This window comes from Halyomorpha halys, unplaced genomic scaffold (genome assembly GCF_000696795.3).
Source record: "Halyomorpha halys isolate HHAL.00 unplaced genomic scaffold, Hhal_1.1 Scaffold381.1, whole genome shotgun sequence".
Classification (NCBI taxonomy): Eukaryota; Metazoa; Arthropoda; class Insecta; order Hemiptera; family Pentatomidae; genus Halyomorpha; species Halyomorpha halys.
In genome coordinates, this window is record NW_027112092.1 from 265,187 (window position 1) to 279,136 (window position 13,950).

At 30.3% G+C, this 13,950-nt stretch overlaps 2 protein-coding genes across 5 annotated transcripts in view; one reads left to right on the forward strand and one right to left on the reverse strand.

Annotated features, from left to right (window-relative positions):
- LOC106682004 (THAP domain-containing protein 1) overlaps positions 1 to 13,950 on the forward strand; it is a 49,658-nt gene that overhangs the window by 15,090 nt on the left and 20,618 nt on the right. For 2 of the 4 annotated variants that reach the window (XM_067050086.1, XM_067050088.1), the window contains exon 1: positions 12,672 to 12,854. In XM_067050086.1, coding sequence (XP_066906187.1) covers positions 12,790 to 12,854 — 65 coding nt within the window. In that variant the 5' untranslated portion in view covers positions 12,672 to 12,789. Of the gene's footprint in view, positions 1 to 426; positions 543 to 2,352; positions 2,621 to 2,900; positions 3,043 to 12,671; positions 12,855 to 13,950 lie in introns of those variants that run through there. The other 2 variants (XM_014422629.2, XM_067050087.1) reach the window with 2 other exon arrangements.
- On the reverse strand, positions 3,490 to 10,510 carry LOC106681990 (zinc finger autosomal protein). The gene is made up of 5 exons (XM_014422607.3): positions 10,437 to 10,510; positions 10,016 to 10,066; positions 7,464 to 7,514; positions 5,416 to 5,463; positions 3,490 to 4,872 (listed from the first exon to the last, which is right to left on the reverse strand). Exons 1-5 carry the CDS (start codon positions 10,447 to 10,449, stop codon positions 3,881 to 3,883), a joined length of 1,155 nt encoding a protein of 384 aa, XP_014278093.2. The 5' UTR covers positions 10,450 to 10,510; the 3' UTR covers positions 3,490 to 3,880.

Consider the following 13,950-nt stretch of genomic DNA (forward strand, 5'->3'; position numbering starts at 1 on the left):
TCCTTGATGCTCCTTATTACGTTACAAATAAACTCATCCACAAAGACCTTAACATCCCATTCATTGCAGATTTAGCCCAAAACAGATATGCATCTTTTCATTCCAAACTCCTTACCCATCCTAACCCATTAATTCTTAATCTTTCATCTTTAACAATCCCTGATAACCCTCCAAGGCATCTGAAAAGAAGATGGCCACTGGACATTCTAATTTAAATTAATGCTTGAAGTACCACCAATGGGTGGTTCCTTCCCAAGATTTTCAAGTGTAAATGAAACATACAACATATTTACTTATTGTATTAATTACTTGTATAGATGTTAATCACATTAAATAAATAAATAAAAAAAAATTATTGTTACATTAATCTTGAAAGCCAATTAATTATTTCTAATAAAAGTAAATTAATTATATTTTGTGTTTCAGGCTTATATATGATAAGTATGTGGATCGTTTATAGCTTCTATAACACCATGCCAAAGAGTAAATACATATTATGATTAAACTAAAGAAGATTGAAAATTCACAAAAAAGAGTACCATGTAAGCAAAAAACATAAATCCTTTATTAAAATGAGAGTGGCTGCTCAGGAGTGTTGAGTTGCTAATTTACCCAACATACCAATCAGTCTTTTGAAGATAGTATTTAAAAAAAAAAATAAAACAATAAGAACAAACTTAAATGTTTTGTATTACCTTAAAATCATGAATGTAATAAACTAATTCTGTAAAATTGCACATTATGTTGAACATATTACAGATGAAAATATATTTTCGAATGTATTTATAAAATGTTTAAGATCATATTAAGAGGCCGCAATATCTGAGCATGGTGGGGTGAGTGTCCCATAGTGCCCGTTTCAAATGGTGCAAGTCTTCCTGGGTCAGTTCTCTTGACATTCCTACTTTGGTAAGTACAAGGCAGTAAGGGCCATCCATGGCTCAGGTGGTTGAGGTGCAGGTCTTGGCAACCTTGGAACTACGACAGCACCGGTTCGAATCCAGCCAGGAAGGTCGACTTTTTTTCATTTCTCTGGTGATCCCAAGAGATGAAAACTTGACCCCCCACCTTAGTTAGAATAGGCTGGCTACCTCTAGATAAACCCTTAAAAAAAAAAGAAAGGAGGAGGCAGCAACCTCTGTGTAACCATGAGTGTCTGGCAAAAAGGACCACTTGCCCCATCTACCCTAACTAGTTCCACTCACCTGAACCCGTACAAATGTCAAATTAGACTGTAAAAGAGTGGAGTTCTAATGTAAGTTGGAAACTTTTGTTAAATGTGATAGTAGGCTGGGTAGAGGGAGATAGGTTATCAACAATTGTTGAGAATATTAGCATTAAACCTTTCCCAGTCTGTGAACAAAATAAAATAGAGCATTCACACAATATCCAAAAAAGATGGTTTTCTTTAAAAACTGTGGTGACGAAATTACTATATTCTTCTCCTTAAATCATTTGTACATAGTTCTTCATTGAGAAAAGGCAGGGAAAATAGTTTTCACAAAAACTACTTTTATTTGTCGATAACCCAACAATAAGTATTCATTTTATTTAACATTCTTCATGATTGCTCAAAAAATAATTAAAATATTTTTAAAAAATCTAATTGGACCAGAATTAACTAAGATTGGACATTGCACCAATTACGAATCTTTTTATTACATGTTATATGTATGATAGATGCACGATATCAATAAAATAAAAATTTTTTTATAAATAATTCAAAACACTATCCAATTATAGTCTCAAAACTTTTATTTCTTTTACACGTCCAACGTTTCGGCCAATTTGGCCATCTTCAGGGACAATCTACTACAAAAAGTTTCCATTATATGTATGATCCTACAACCAATTTAAATATTTAACATTATTATTTATAATTTACCTTACCTCAATTCACTATGAAACATATAATTTAACCACTCTAAAAACTTCATACAGGTATTCTGCCCAGGTGTGTGGTTTTTAATGGATATTTGACTTAATAGGTAATTAAACATATGTGGGATAAACTTATTAACAAACAATAATTTTACTTAATGGTTTTAATGTTTTTCATAGATATAAATGTTTTGACCTGGGCAGAATAGCCTGTATGAAGTTTTTAGAGTGGTTGAATTATATGTTTCATAGTGAATTGAGGTAAGGTAAATTATAAATAATAATGTTAAATATTTAAATTGGTTGTAGGATCATACATATAATGGAAACTTTTTGTAGTAGATTGTCCCTGAAGATGGCCGAAACGTTGGACGTGTAAAAGAAATAAAAGTTTTGAGACTATAATTGGATAGTGTTTTGAATTATTTATTAAAAAATTACAGTCTCAAGAAAAAAAAATTTTAAGATTATAAAAAAATAAAAATTGTTATGCAAGTGATGAATTCTTTTATCTTAAGAATAATACAGGCCTTTAAATAAAACAATGTATGAGATATTTTTATTAAATTCTGTATTTTAGAGTATACTGAATGCAACAATTATCTCCTTTTTCTCCCATCATATACAGTTTTTTACAAAATGATACAGATTTTTTTTATATCTATTTTATTAACATATTTTTTTCTTTTGTACCCGCATGCCTGCTGTCTATTGGACGACTTGTATCCACTCAGTTTAGGTTGGTATTCAACTTTCACCTAAATAAGTCTCTCTGTTTTTAAAAATATTTCCTTCTTTTTTTCCATTCTCTATATTTCTTCTTCCTTGTTCCTTCCTTATTAACTTTTCCAGACATTCTATATTTATTTTAGCTTATTATTAGCTCTGTTTTTGTCTTGAGCTCAATAGTTAATTTGAAGTGCTATAGAGTCCATGTGGAACCAGAACAGATGGTTCGAATCCCAAAAGATGGTCTACGTTTAATATATTTATCAGTTTATGATATTATTTATTTCCAGAAAGATGGTGTAATAGTCCAGACCATTTTTCTTCACCGGAGAAGAGTCAAGAATCATTTATCTAGAAAATAAATTATTAACTGCTCCAGGTAGGAATCGAATCCACACCATTCTGAACTATGATTCAGCCACCAAGGCCTTCGTAAGTAGTATTCTAATCAAGAAGATTGAGGTCAGTTTTGTTTTACTAGCCTTTAGGATTCAAGGGAGTCATTTTATTTTCAGAGTGGCTTTGGTATCAACAATGGCTTTAACAAAATTATTTCTAATTGAATAAGAATTTATATATATGTATATATAAATACATTTTGTCACTAATTTGTAAAACAAAACAATAAAAACATTACTAAAAAAAATAAAATAACAGAGTGGATAACATAATAAATAATAATTAAAAACATTTTTTCTTTACTTATTTTTATAACCTCAAAATAATAGCACTAAATGATACAGAATAATTAAAACAAGAAAATATCATAAGAAATGATAGATACTAGACATGAATAATTACGAAGCTACAATCACAATTAAGAAATCATAAAAAAAAAAAAATAATAATAATAATTTATAGTATTAAAAGTCTCATGGGCAATATATTTGTACAATGAACAAATTAGAATAATACTGTAGGGTTAAAGAAATTTAACAATCAAAGTTGTCTGGTATGTATATATATATATGCTTTTATCTAAACATGAAAATAATCAAACAATTCCAAAACAGAAATAGAAAAGCATTAATACAAATAAAAACCTAATTTTTTTTCTGAGACCCTGTTTTAATGCAAGGAATCCACTTCATAATTACTCTAAGGACAGTGATAGGGCTTCTAAACAGTAAGACAGCACTTCATATGTTGTTCTAAATAATGATGGTTACCATTTTATTAGTCACAATTATTACTTTATTTCTATAAAAAACCTAGATCATTTTTCCTTATGTTGAGACATTATCTGAATTTACATAATGCAATAGCATATTTAAGAGGGAGGTTCCTCAGTTTTATGACGGGCCCTTATATGAGATTTTAAATTAACATTTTGAACTGCTTTATAATCACAATAAGGACAATGATAAGGCTTATCACCTGTATGATGGGCTATTACATGGTTTTTTAAAGACTTAGTCGTAACTGCTCTATAATCACAATGAGGACATTTATTGGGCTTCTCACCAGTGTGACGGGCCATTATATGAGTTTTTAGATCTGTTGTTCCAACAGTTTTAAAATTACAATGAGGACATTTATAAGGCTTCTCTCCAGTATGTCGGTACTTTATATGTGATTTTAAATTAATGATTTGAACTGCCTTATAATCACAATAAGGACAATGATGAGGTTTCTCACCTGTATGATGAGCCATTATATGGTTTTTTAAAGTCCTTATTGATACTGCTTTATAATCGCAATGAGGACATACATGAGGCTTTTCACCAGTATGACGGGCCCTAATATGTGTTTTTAAATCAGTTGTTCCCACTGTTTTATAGTCACAATAAGGACATTGATGAGGTTTTTCACCTGTATGTCGGTGTTTAATATGCGATTGTAAATTAATAATTTGAACCGCTTTATAGTCACAATGAGGACAATGATAAGGCTTCTCACCAGTATGGCGGGCCATTATATGTCTTTTCAAAGTACCAATTTCAGTTGCTTTATAGTCACAGTGAGGACACGGATGAGGCTTCTCAGCAGTATGTTGGGATGCAACATGTCTTCTTAAATTAAAAATATTAACAGCTTTATAATCACAATCAATACACTGATAAGGTTTCTCAGTTGTATGACGGGCCATTACATGAGCTTTTAAATGACTTGCACTAGCTCCTTTATAGCCGCAATCAGGACATTTATGAGTTTTTTCACTCGCTTGCTGAGATATCACACATTTCTTCAAATTAATATTCATTTCAGCTTTGAAGCCATTCAGAGTATTCTCCTTTACATCTTCAGTGGGATCTTTGGTACCTATACACGAAAAATATTATAAAAATAAAAAAACAATATTTTCTACAGGATTTATGATTACTATTTTATGAAACAATTACTCTTGGAAAAATTTATTAATCAAAATCAAACTGTATTCAGCTTGACAATACATAGCTATTTCATATTTTGCATTACTTGCTGTATTCTAATAATTCCATAATAATTAATTATAATCAATAAACCCCTTTTTTAATTTTTTTTTTTTTATTTTTTAGAAAAAAAGTTAAGCACAAGATGAGGAACCTGTTTATTGATATTTTTTTTAATTTAGACTATGAGGTAGCTAATTTTAATTCAAAATATCAATCAATAGCTAACACTGACAAGATTAGATCATATGTTGGTGTTTTTCACAACCAATGGCTGTTCCCTCTAGAATATCAACTGAGTTATACCATATTTTAAGAACTAATAGGAGATAGAAAGACATAATTCTGTTTAATTATTAAATCAAGAAAGAGATATCAAACAATACTACTCCTAGGATACAGTTGAGTTATTTTAAATTAAAATTTGCCTTACCACAATAGATCTTAAGTCTTTCCTCTTCTTCCATACCAATCATAGGAACTGAAAAAAAAAAAAAAAATGATTGAATAGGAAACAATAATCACCACTAAACAACAGCTTATTTCTCTTTATTCAATACATTACATAAATATAGGAAATATGAGCACAATTAGATAATTTCAAATAAGTAAAGTATAGAAGTTCTCATGTGAGTAAAAATGCAGCAGTAAAATTTGTAGGAAAATAAAACCTACTCAAAATGGGTAATTAAAAAATAAAAATGAATAAATGTTCTGCTTAAGACAAGGAAAGAGCCAATAATTCATTAATAAAATCTAATGAGCATATTTCTTTTATTCCGGTGTATTATGTATGTACACAGCCCTTGATGACCTTACCTAAATATGATTACACTATAAAGCAAATTCAATTTTTTTTTAAAATTGTTGAATATTACCGGTGGTTTCACAGTGACAGTGACAGCAATAGTTATGTCATAATATTGCAGTCACTATGATCGTGTAACATAACATTTATTGTCATATACATGAGGAGGCTTTTCCTGATTCTAATGTGTGTGGGGTTAGATTTTGATGCTGCTTATTAAATACAAAATATCAGATGAGGTATGAAGTATTATGATAGTTTGTTTAAGGAAGAACCCCCTCACACATTTTGAATAGGAATTGAAGATGCTGCGATCTAGTGGCAGCAAAGTGAAGCAGTAGGGTCTCTAGACAGGGTTATAAAACAGAAGAGCAACATCGGTTTTTTTTTTCATGTGTTATATTAACATTTAACATAGTTGTTATATTAACACATTGGGCCACCCGCAGCTCAGTGGTTAAGACTCATTCTTACCAATTTGATGTCTTTTTAATAACAAAAAATTATTTTCCAAATAGGGGGGGTTGATGTATATTTATGCAAATACGTTAATTTAATTAAATAGTTGCTGTTTTTAAGTAAATGAAGTTCTGAACCCTGCTATAACAGTGATATGGTTAATTATTTCAAAAAACCTAAATTAAAGGTACACATATACACAGAACTTTTTGTAAGAATTATTTTATTAGACCCAAAGGACTTTATAACATGTATTTCCATTCAAAATTTTTATGATAGAAATATATTTTCTTATTATATATGACAAGTATAGGTAAATGAATAGAAAAATGAGCCAGTGTGTATTAAAGCAGCACCTTAGAAGCTATACTGATTAGAGATCCAATCTGAAGGATTGACTTTTAACTTACAGACCCACCATTAAAGAAATCTTAACCTTGCATTAGCTAGAAAAATGTGTTAATATTTTTTTTCGGCCAAGACTCCCATTGAAGTCCTAATACTGCCTAACCATGGTTGGGGGTCAAAGTTTTTCATTTTGTGGGACCGCCACTCAATGAAAAAAGTCAACACCTCAGGCCAGAATCGAACCGGCACCACCAATAGACATCAAATTGGTAAGAATGAGTCTTAACCACTGAGCTGCAGATGGTCCAATATGTTAAAGGTGGATCCACATGTTGGCCGCTCGCCACGGATCAGAGGCTCGTACAAATGCTCGGCAAACAAAGAGCGGGCCATCCACATGTCAGTGTTATTCAGAGAGGCAAACATGGCGGACGTAATAGTGGTTTCAGCCATTGCACTTGGATTGTATTATTTTTATTACAAAAAAAGAAAATGAAAGGAAATTAAATATAAATAAATAAGATTAAATATAAAACTTATTATAAAAAGTACCAACAAACACCTTTAACCTCTTAACAGCTCTCAGTTGTAACTAGACAAAGAACAATGGTGTAGATGCTACACGAGCGCTCTCACGAACCCCTTTGATCTGTGTCCAAAAACCGACTCTCGACGGCTCGGCAACGAGCCTAGGCCAACCAAGCCGAGCCACCTATCCACATGCTCGCGTATGTCTGAGTTCGCCATGGCTCGGCCAACATGTAGAGGCCCCTTTATATAACAACTATGTTAATATGACATTAAAAAACATCCATAATGTGCAATATGTAACTTTATCCGAGGTCAACATAAGAAATGTTTCTAACCTTCATCTGGGACTAAAAGCTCATCTTCTTCTTTTGTGTGAATTATACCATCTGTAAACATTAAAATAAGGTTATAAACAAATGTCAAAAAGAAATATCTCATTAAACATAGGAATTTAAAGTAATAAGGAAGATAACAAAATTTTCATCAGAAAATGTTCTGAAAGAGTTATAACATCATTAATTCATTTTGTCTTATTAAATAAGTCTCTTATTCCAAATAAGGAAAGGTTACATAAGATATGTTGGGACAGCAACCAGGATTCTTGAGTCAGAAACATGACTGTTTGAATCCGGTCGAAGGTCGAGATAGCCCAGATGGGTAACCAAGACTGTCATAGTATTAAGAACCTTTATTCCTTAGATGCATAAATTGAAACACAAAAACTTCATACATTTCTGAGTTGTCAAAAGCTGTAAGGGAATATGCTCCTTTTATCTAACCATATTTTTTTTTTTTTCAATGTTTAATAAAATAGAATGCTCTATGACCAACTATAATAGTAATTCTGAACAAAGATAAGCAAGATTATAATAATCAGATATCAGTCAGATGAAATTAAAATAAAAGATAAAAAAGTTGCTTTATGGGACTAAAACAGAAACATTTATGCTGAATTACTATCCCAAAAAGAATAAAGATGATTTTTAGTTATTAACTTTTGAATGAGTTGACTGACTTAGGTGTTTTTTTTATTTTAGCTTTGGCTCCTGACACCTATGTATTAAATCGGAATAATCTTGATGCATTGAAAAAAAGAAGAAAGATGCTACTTTTTTTTATAACTGATACCAGCAATTTTATAAGAATGGGTAATAAACTGATGGTTCTGTGGCTGCTGATTAGTTTAGCGTTTTTACCAGGCTTGTTAATTACTATTAACGGCCTTTTTCCAAGTATCGGGAAAATATCCAGTACCCAGGCAACTGTTAAAAATTGACTTTATAAATAAAACAGCTTTCCTGGGTAACATTTTAATTGCTATGACTGGGATCAGATTATGTCCAGGACTTTTCTTTATTTTAAGCCTTCCAATCAGTTCTTGGATTTCTTTTCTCGGGTCGCGAATTTAGGTAGGAGCTGAACTGTTGTGAGAAATTTGTCTAATGTTTCCACCTCATGAATCACCGAGATTATATTTTATTTTATATAAAATTTAGCAGAGTAAATTAATAGAAAATAGAAATAAGCATAAATAAAACAAATACAGTAGTAAATATTAGGCATAAAATGAACATATGGGGTAATATCAAATAAAGCCATAGATACAAGAAAAGTAAGAACAAATATAGTAAAAATTAAAATATGGAAAAAATAAGGTAAGACTTAATATATCAAGAGGCACCATTAAAACAATGGTAAGAAATTAAAAGCAGAACAAAAAGAAAAGAATATTCATATTACTAGTAAATGGAATTTCGTCCGGGTACGGTCATTTATTGATACACACAGTCAATCAGCAATCTTCCGATATTTATATTATATTTTATTTATTTATAAATAAATATAAAATTATAGTTAAGTATTATAACAAAGAGAAGTATAAGAGGACATTAAATAATAATACAGATTAATACTTAATAATTTAAAAAAAAAAAATGAAACTATAATAAATAAAAAATGATGAAATATACTAAGAGATAAAAAAATTGAAAACAATACAATGAAGAAAAATAAATTATACAAAATTGAAAAGAGGTATGTATACTGTTCAAGGTGTTTTTAATTTATATAAGATTTAATGTCACCTTATACTCTTGGTTATTTACTTTTAATGTCATTTTATACTCTAAACCTGTTTACAATATTTTTAGTTTTTTGTATCTTGTTTTTAGTCTTGATGAAGTCCTACAAAGTGGAACAAAATGTTGGTGGTAAGTTCATTTTTGACCACACTCGGACCATTTTCCTTCGATGTATTCATAAAATGTTTGGCACTTGTCCAACAAAATAGAAGTTGTTTCTGGAGTTGACACAAAATTTGCCACAGTATCTACGTAGACTACTTGGAATGAAAAATGGTTATCAAATTTTGGGCACTTTAATCATTTGGCTCTGCTGCCGCACCTCATCTTTTCTATGGCACTATATCATCACTTAGAAAGAACATTTATTAAATTTAGAAAGATAGTCTGGATGGCAGTAAATAAAGGTACAGAATAGTAAATAAACTATATATAGGTGACCTGTTGTTACCATTAAATAATTTTTATTTACTACTTTGCACCTTAATTCGCCACACGAACTATCTACCAACAATCAATTATTAATCTTATAATACTATTTATTTAGTTTTTCAGCTTTCCAGTAGAATGAAAAGACCACAGTAAAAGTGTGTGCATACCTCTAAAAAATATTTTAGTTTAATTATACTCTTTAAAATAATTTGAATTTCATCTAACTCATAATTTAAAGAGATTTGATAAAAAATTAAGAATATAATGGGATATAGTTGTAGGACACACATCTCAATTAAATAAAAAACTGAGACATAAAAACATGACAAAAGATCCAAAACAACATGTAAACATTTAACAAAGAGAAAACTCACTAGTAAATTCAGCTTCACTTTCTTCTTTTATAACTGTCATACTACTTAAATCTGAAACATTAAGAAAGACAGGATAAATACAGGTTTGAAGTCATAGTTAAAATATTACTAACACTTTTATTATCAGAAAAAATTAAATGGCCCAATTTTTCAAGATATTATAAACAAGTCTAATTCAAATACTATAACAGAATGGTAGGTAACTGTAGAGAAATAACAAGTGGATCCCTCCATTGTTCATTAATAATAAAATTAATTTCAATTAATGATATAAATAAGAAAAGCATGAGCATGTCAAAGTCAAATATTAATGTTTGAAACTTGATTCATTCAGGCAATTAATAGTATAGATTAAATTAGAATTAATTTTAATCTTAATTTGTACCATTTAAACAATAACGAAATAAAATGATCAACTCACCTACTTGATCCATAGCAATCCAAAATTGTCACTCATTAAAAAAACTTACCTTCTGTTATAAATTCTAAATTCTTACACAACGAGGTCTAAGCCAACGCATATAGATTTAGGAAGTTTGAAAATAACTTCGAGTCAAAGAGAACCAGTACGGCCTGACGTCACTCGGTCACTGAATTTTAGAATGATGAAAATACTTTTGGGAAAAAGTAAATTAGTTCATAATAAGTTCAAAATAATAAATAAATTAATATAAACAATTCATCATACTGTTTAATATCTCTCGATTCGAAATACAATCTATTAGTTGTAGGAAGCAACGTCACGAACAAAAATAAGAAATCCTTGGGACAAAATAGATGATAATCAGTAGGCATGATACATTAAAATGAGCATGATAGAATAAAATAATGAAATAAATCTCAATATTAAATATAATCTCACAGCACTCAAGCCGCTGTTAATGAATGTCCAGATCGTATACCATTACTCTCAATTCTGAAGTGGCACCGGTTCGATCTAGTTTACTTTCGTATTGCGAAGAAACCTCAGGGTAAATCTTGAAATCCACCCTTGTTAAAAAAAAAAGCATCATAACCCGTTTTAAAAAATAAGACTCACCGGTTATTTCTAAAAACTTAACAATGCAAAAAAAAAAAATAATAATAATAATAACTACAACATACAAAGGGGGTTTTAAAAAATAAAGTCAGTTGCAGGTAATTCTGGAGTATTCCAGCTAAAATATATATCATACCAACATTTTTATTATGTTGTTCTCATCTCTGTTAATGATATCCATTAAAAGTAAATTCATTTTCCTCAATCAATTTGTCTTTTGTCTCAAAACCCTTAATAATCATAAAAACCATCTGTAACGAAGTTAGTTTTAGTTGGAACCTTTCTTAGGGTTATGTTCTATGTATGGGAAAATCTTATAAAAATAAAAGTTCATTGTATGCTACTTTCAGAAATGAATTTATAATCATTTTAAAGCAATTGCTGTAAATGTGAGCTGTTTATAACCGAGGGAGATGAAGCGTCGGTCTTAGAAACCTCGAAAATGCAGCGCTCCCGGTTCGAATCCGACCTGGCGGGTTGACTTTTATTTTGTGGCGGTCCTACGGAATGAAAACTTGGCGCTCCCACTATGGTTAAAATCGGTTGGTTACCTCCAGATAAGGCTGTGTGGAAGCTGAGTAGGTTGGTGTAAGGATCCAAAGTGCTGGATTTAGAAGGTTTTGGGTTATATGTCCTCCTGGGCCAATCGATGTTTATTTCACGGTGGCTACGAGAAATGAATCTTGACGTTCCCACTCTGGGCCGTATAAGTTCTCAATGGAGCCAAAATAAATATATAAGATAGGAGGAGCAGTGGCATGGTGTATAATGGAGGGGGTAGTTGCAAAGGTTATAAGTGAAGCCAAAAATATGGGGTTTATTGGTCTCTCAGGCATGTTAAGACTACTTTATTTTTTGTCACTTTTTAGTGTTGTTAACTTTTTTGTTATAAGCATAATTATTTTTACCGTTTTAGGAATCGGTAAGGACTGTTGTGCGAGTGGACAGACCAGACATTTATTATCTGTTATTAACAGATGTAATAAATATTTAATTCAAATAATAAACTGTTGCGTAGTTATTTTCAGATTTTTACAGTGTAATTTAAATGTTCCATTAATACTTTAAAACAAAGGGAAAAAAGATGAAGGGAAGAGAGGTTAATGTTATTTTAATTTTTTTGTTTTTCTTTAATAACCAACTTTCAACATTACATTATAGACAACTATTTATTTATTTGTATCAAACTTTATATTTTAATATTTTCCTTAAAAGGGATTCATTTTTCATTAACTGTTCTGAGAAAACATTAATTTAAAAATTTACGAAGTTAATGAAAATTTTGTTTATTAAATTTTATATTCAGTCTCTACTTTTTATAACAGTAAATATGTTCCCGATTCATATTGAAACTTTTAATTAGAACAGAGATATAAGCACGAATTTCTCGATAACGCATTAATGAGTTTTCATTGTCGCTGAACCAAATTACTGGAAATAGCGTGTGGTACAACTTATATTCCGTTCATATTTGCGATTATATGAATTGAATACGATTTTACAGATAATTACATTAAAGTTAGAAATACAAATTAACGTGAATGGAGTTTGGGACTCCGAAGGCGTGGTCACCTCCTTTTTTTCACTTTTGCTTAGAAGGTACCCTCAGGGGTTATAATAACCTTAGGCCTGTTTTGTTGTCAAAATTAACTATTTTTGTGATTACTATTAATTCTCAGATTTAAAAAATTTTTTTTTTATAAAATTTCTTATTTTTACTTGATTGGAATACAGGATGGTAACCTGTAGTGTTTTAAGGTGCACGAATCGTACTGGAAGAAATAAAGTTACGTTTCATAGGTAAATAAAAACTCAGTTTTTGGATTACTTTAGACCAAGTAACAGAAATTAATTGAAAATAATGCATTTTTTAAGAAGATTATTTAATAGAACAATTATAGCGCTGAATTTGAATTCTAGCCAAATAGCTAGAACCCTGAGGAGCTTTTAAATAAAACATCTTTTAAGCTGGGTTCACCATTGGTAGTTCACCAATGTAAATATTTACATTTAATTAATCAATAAAATCGGATCTCTAAAATCATCTAAAAAACATTTAAATCCGTTTTAAATTTTAAAAACAGTTCCAGAGTTTAATAGTACTAGAAACTATAATCTGAAACAGGGTAGTTCACCAGCTTTATATAGATTTTGAAAAGGCTTACGATTCTATTGACTGTCAGAAGCTGTCGAATATTTTGATTGGACAGGGAATATCCAAAGAGTTAGTTAATCTAGTACAGATATGCATGACCATAAATTTTAATAAGGTACGAATCAGTAATCATTATTCTGAGAAGTTTGATGTTCAGTCGGGTTCAAAACAAGGCTATTCTTTATCACCGATCTTATTTAACCTAGCACTAGAATAAGTTATTAATAATATGATGCATTTGAAAATGGTTTAACTTTAAGTGATAAAATACCGGTGCTTCAGTACGCTGATGATTTGGTATTATTGGGTGAGGAAAAGGAAACTATAGAACTAAAGAGAGAGAATTACTTTATTCATCTATACTGCCCAAATACATCAGGTTGCTACATACACAGCATACTTATCAATCCGTAATCGGACAAATATAAATTACATAAATAACATGGTATATTAAAAAACATTTTTTTTCCCTACAGTTTCCTTTTATAATCAAATTCAGTTTATACACCAGATACAAATATTTCAATTCATTCCTTTTTTTTCTTTCCCCTTTCTGTTCCTTCAATTTCACCATTTCACAATTTTTAATTCACCCGATCAGCAAATTCACTCTCCTGAATTCACCCTTCTAGATCCTCTCCAGTGACCAGCTAAACAAATTCACTATTAGATGGCAATGTGAGATCAGACCATTAATAATAGTCACAGCAGTAGATCAGCTTCCCAAAAACAAACAAACAA

What these genes read in the sequence shown, in the direction of transcription:
- LOC106681990 (XM_014422607.3), bottom strand. An exon ending in AAGTGAAGCTGAATTTACTA is followed by an intron (nt 7,515 to 10,015) that starts GTGAGTTTTCTC and finishes TAATGTTTACAG; the next exon opens with ATGGTATAATTCACACAAAA. An exon ending in GCTTTTAGTCCCAGATGAAG is followed by an intron (nt 5,464 to 7,463) that starts GTTAGAAACATT and finishes TTTTTTTTTCAG; the next exon opens with TTCCTATGATTGGTATGGAA.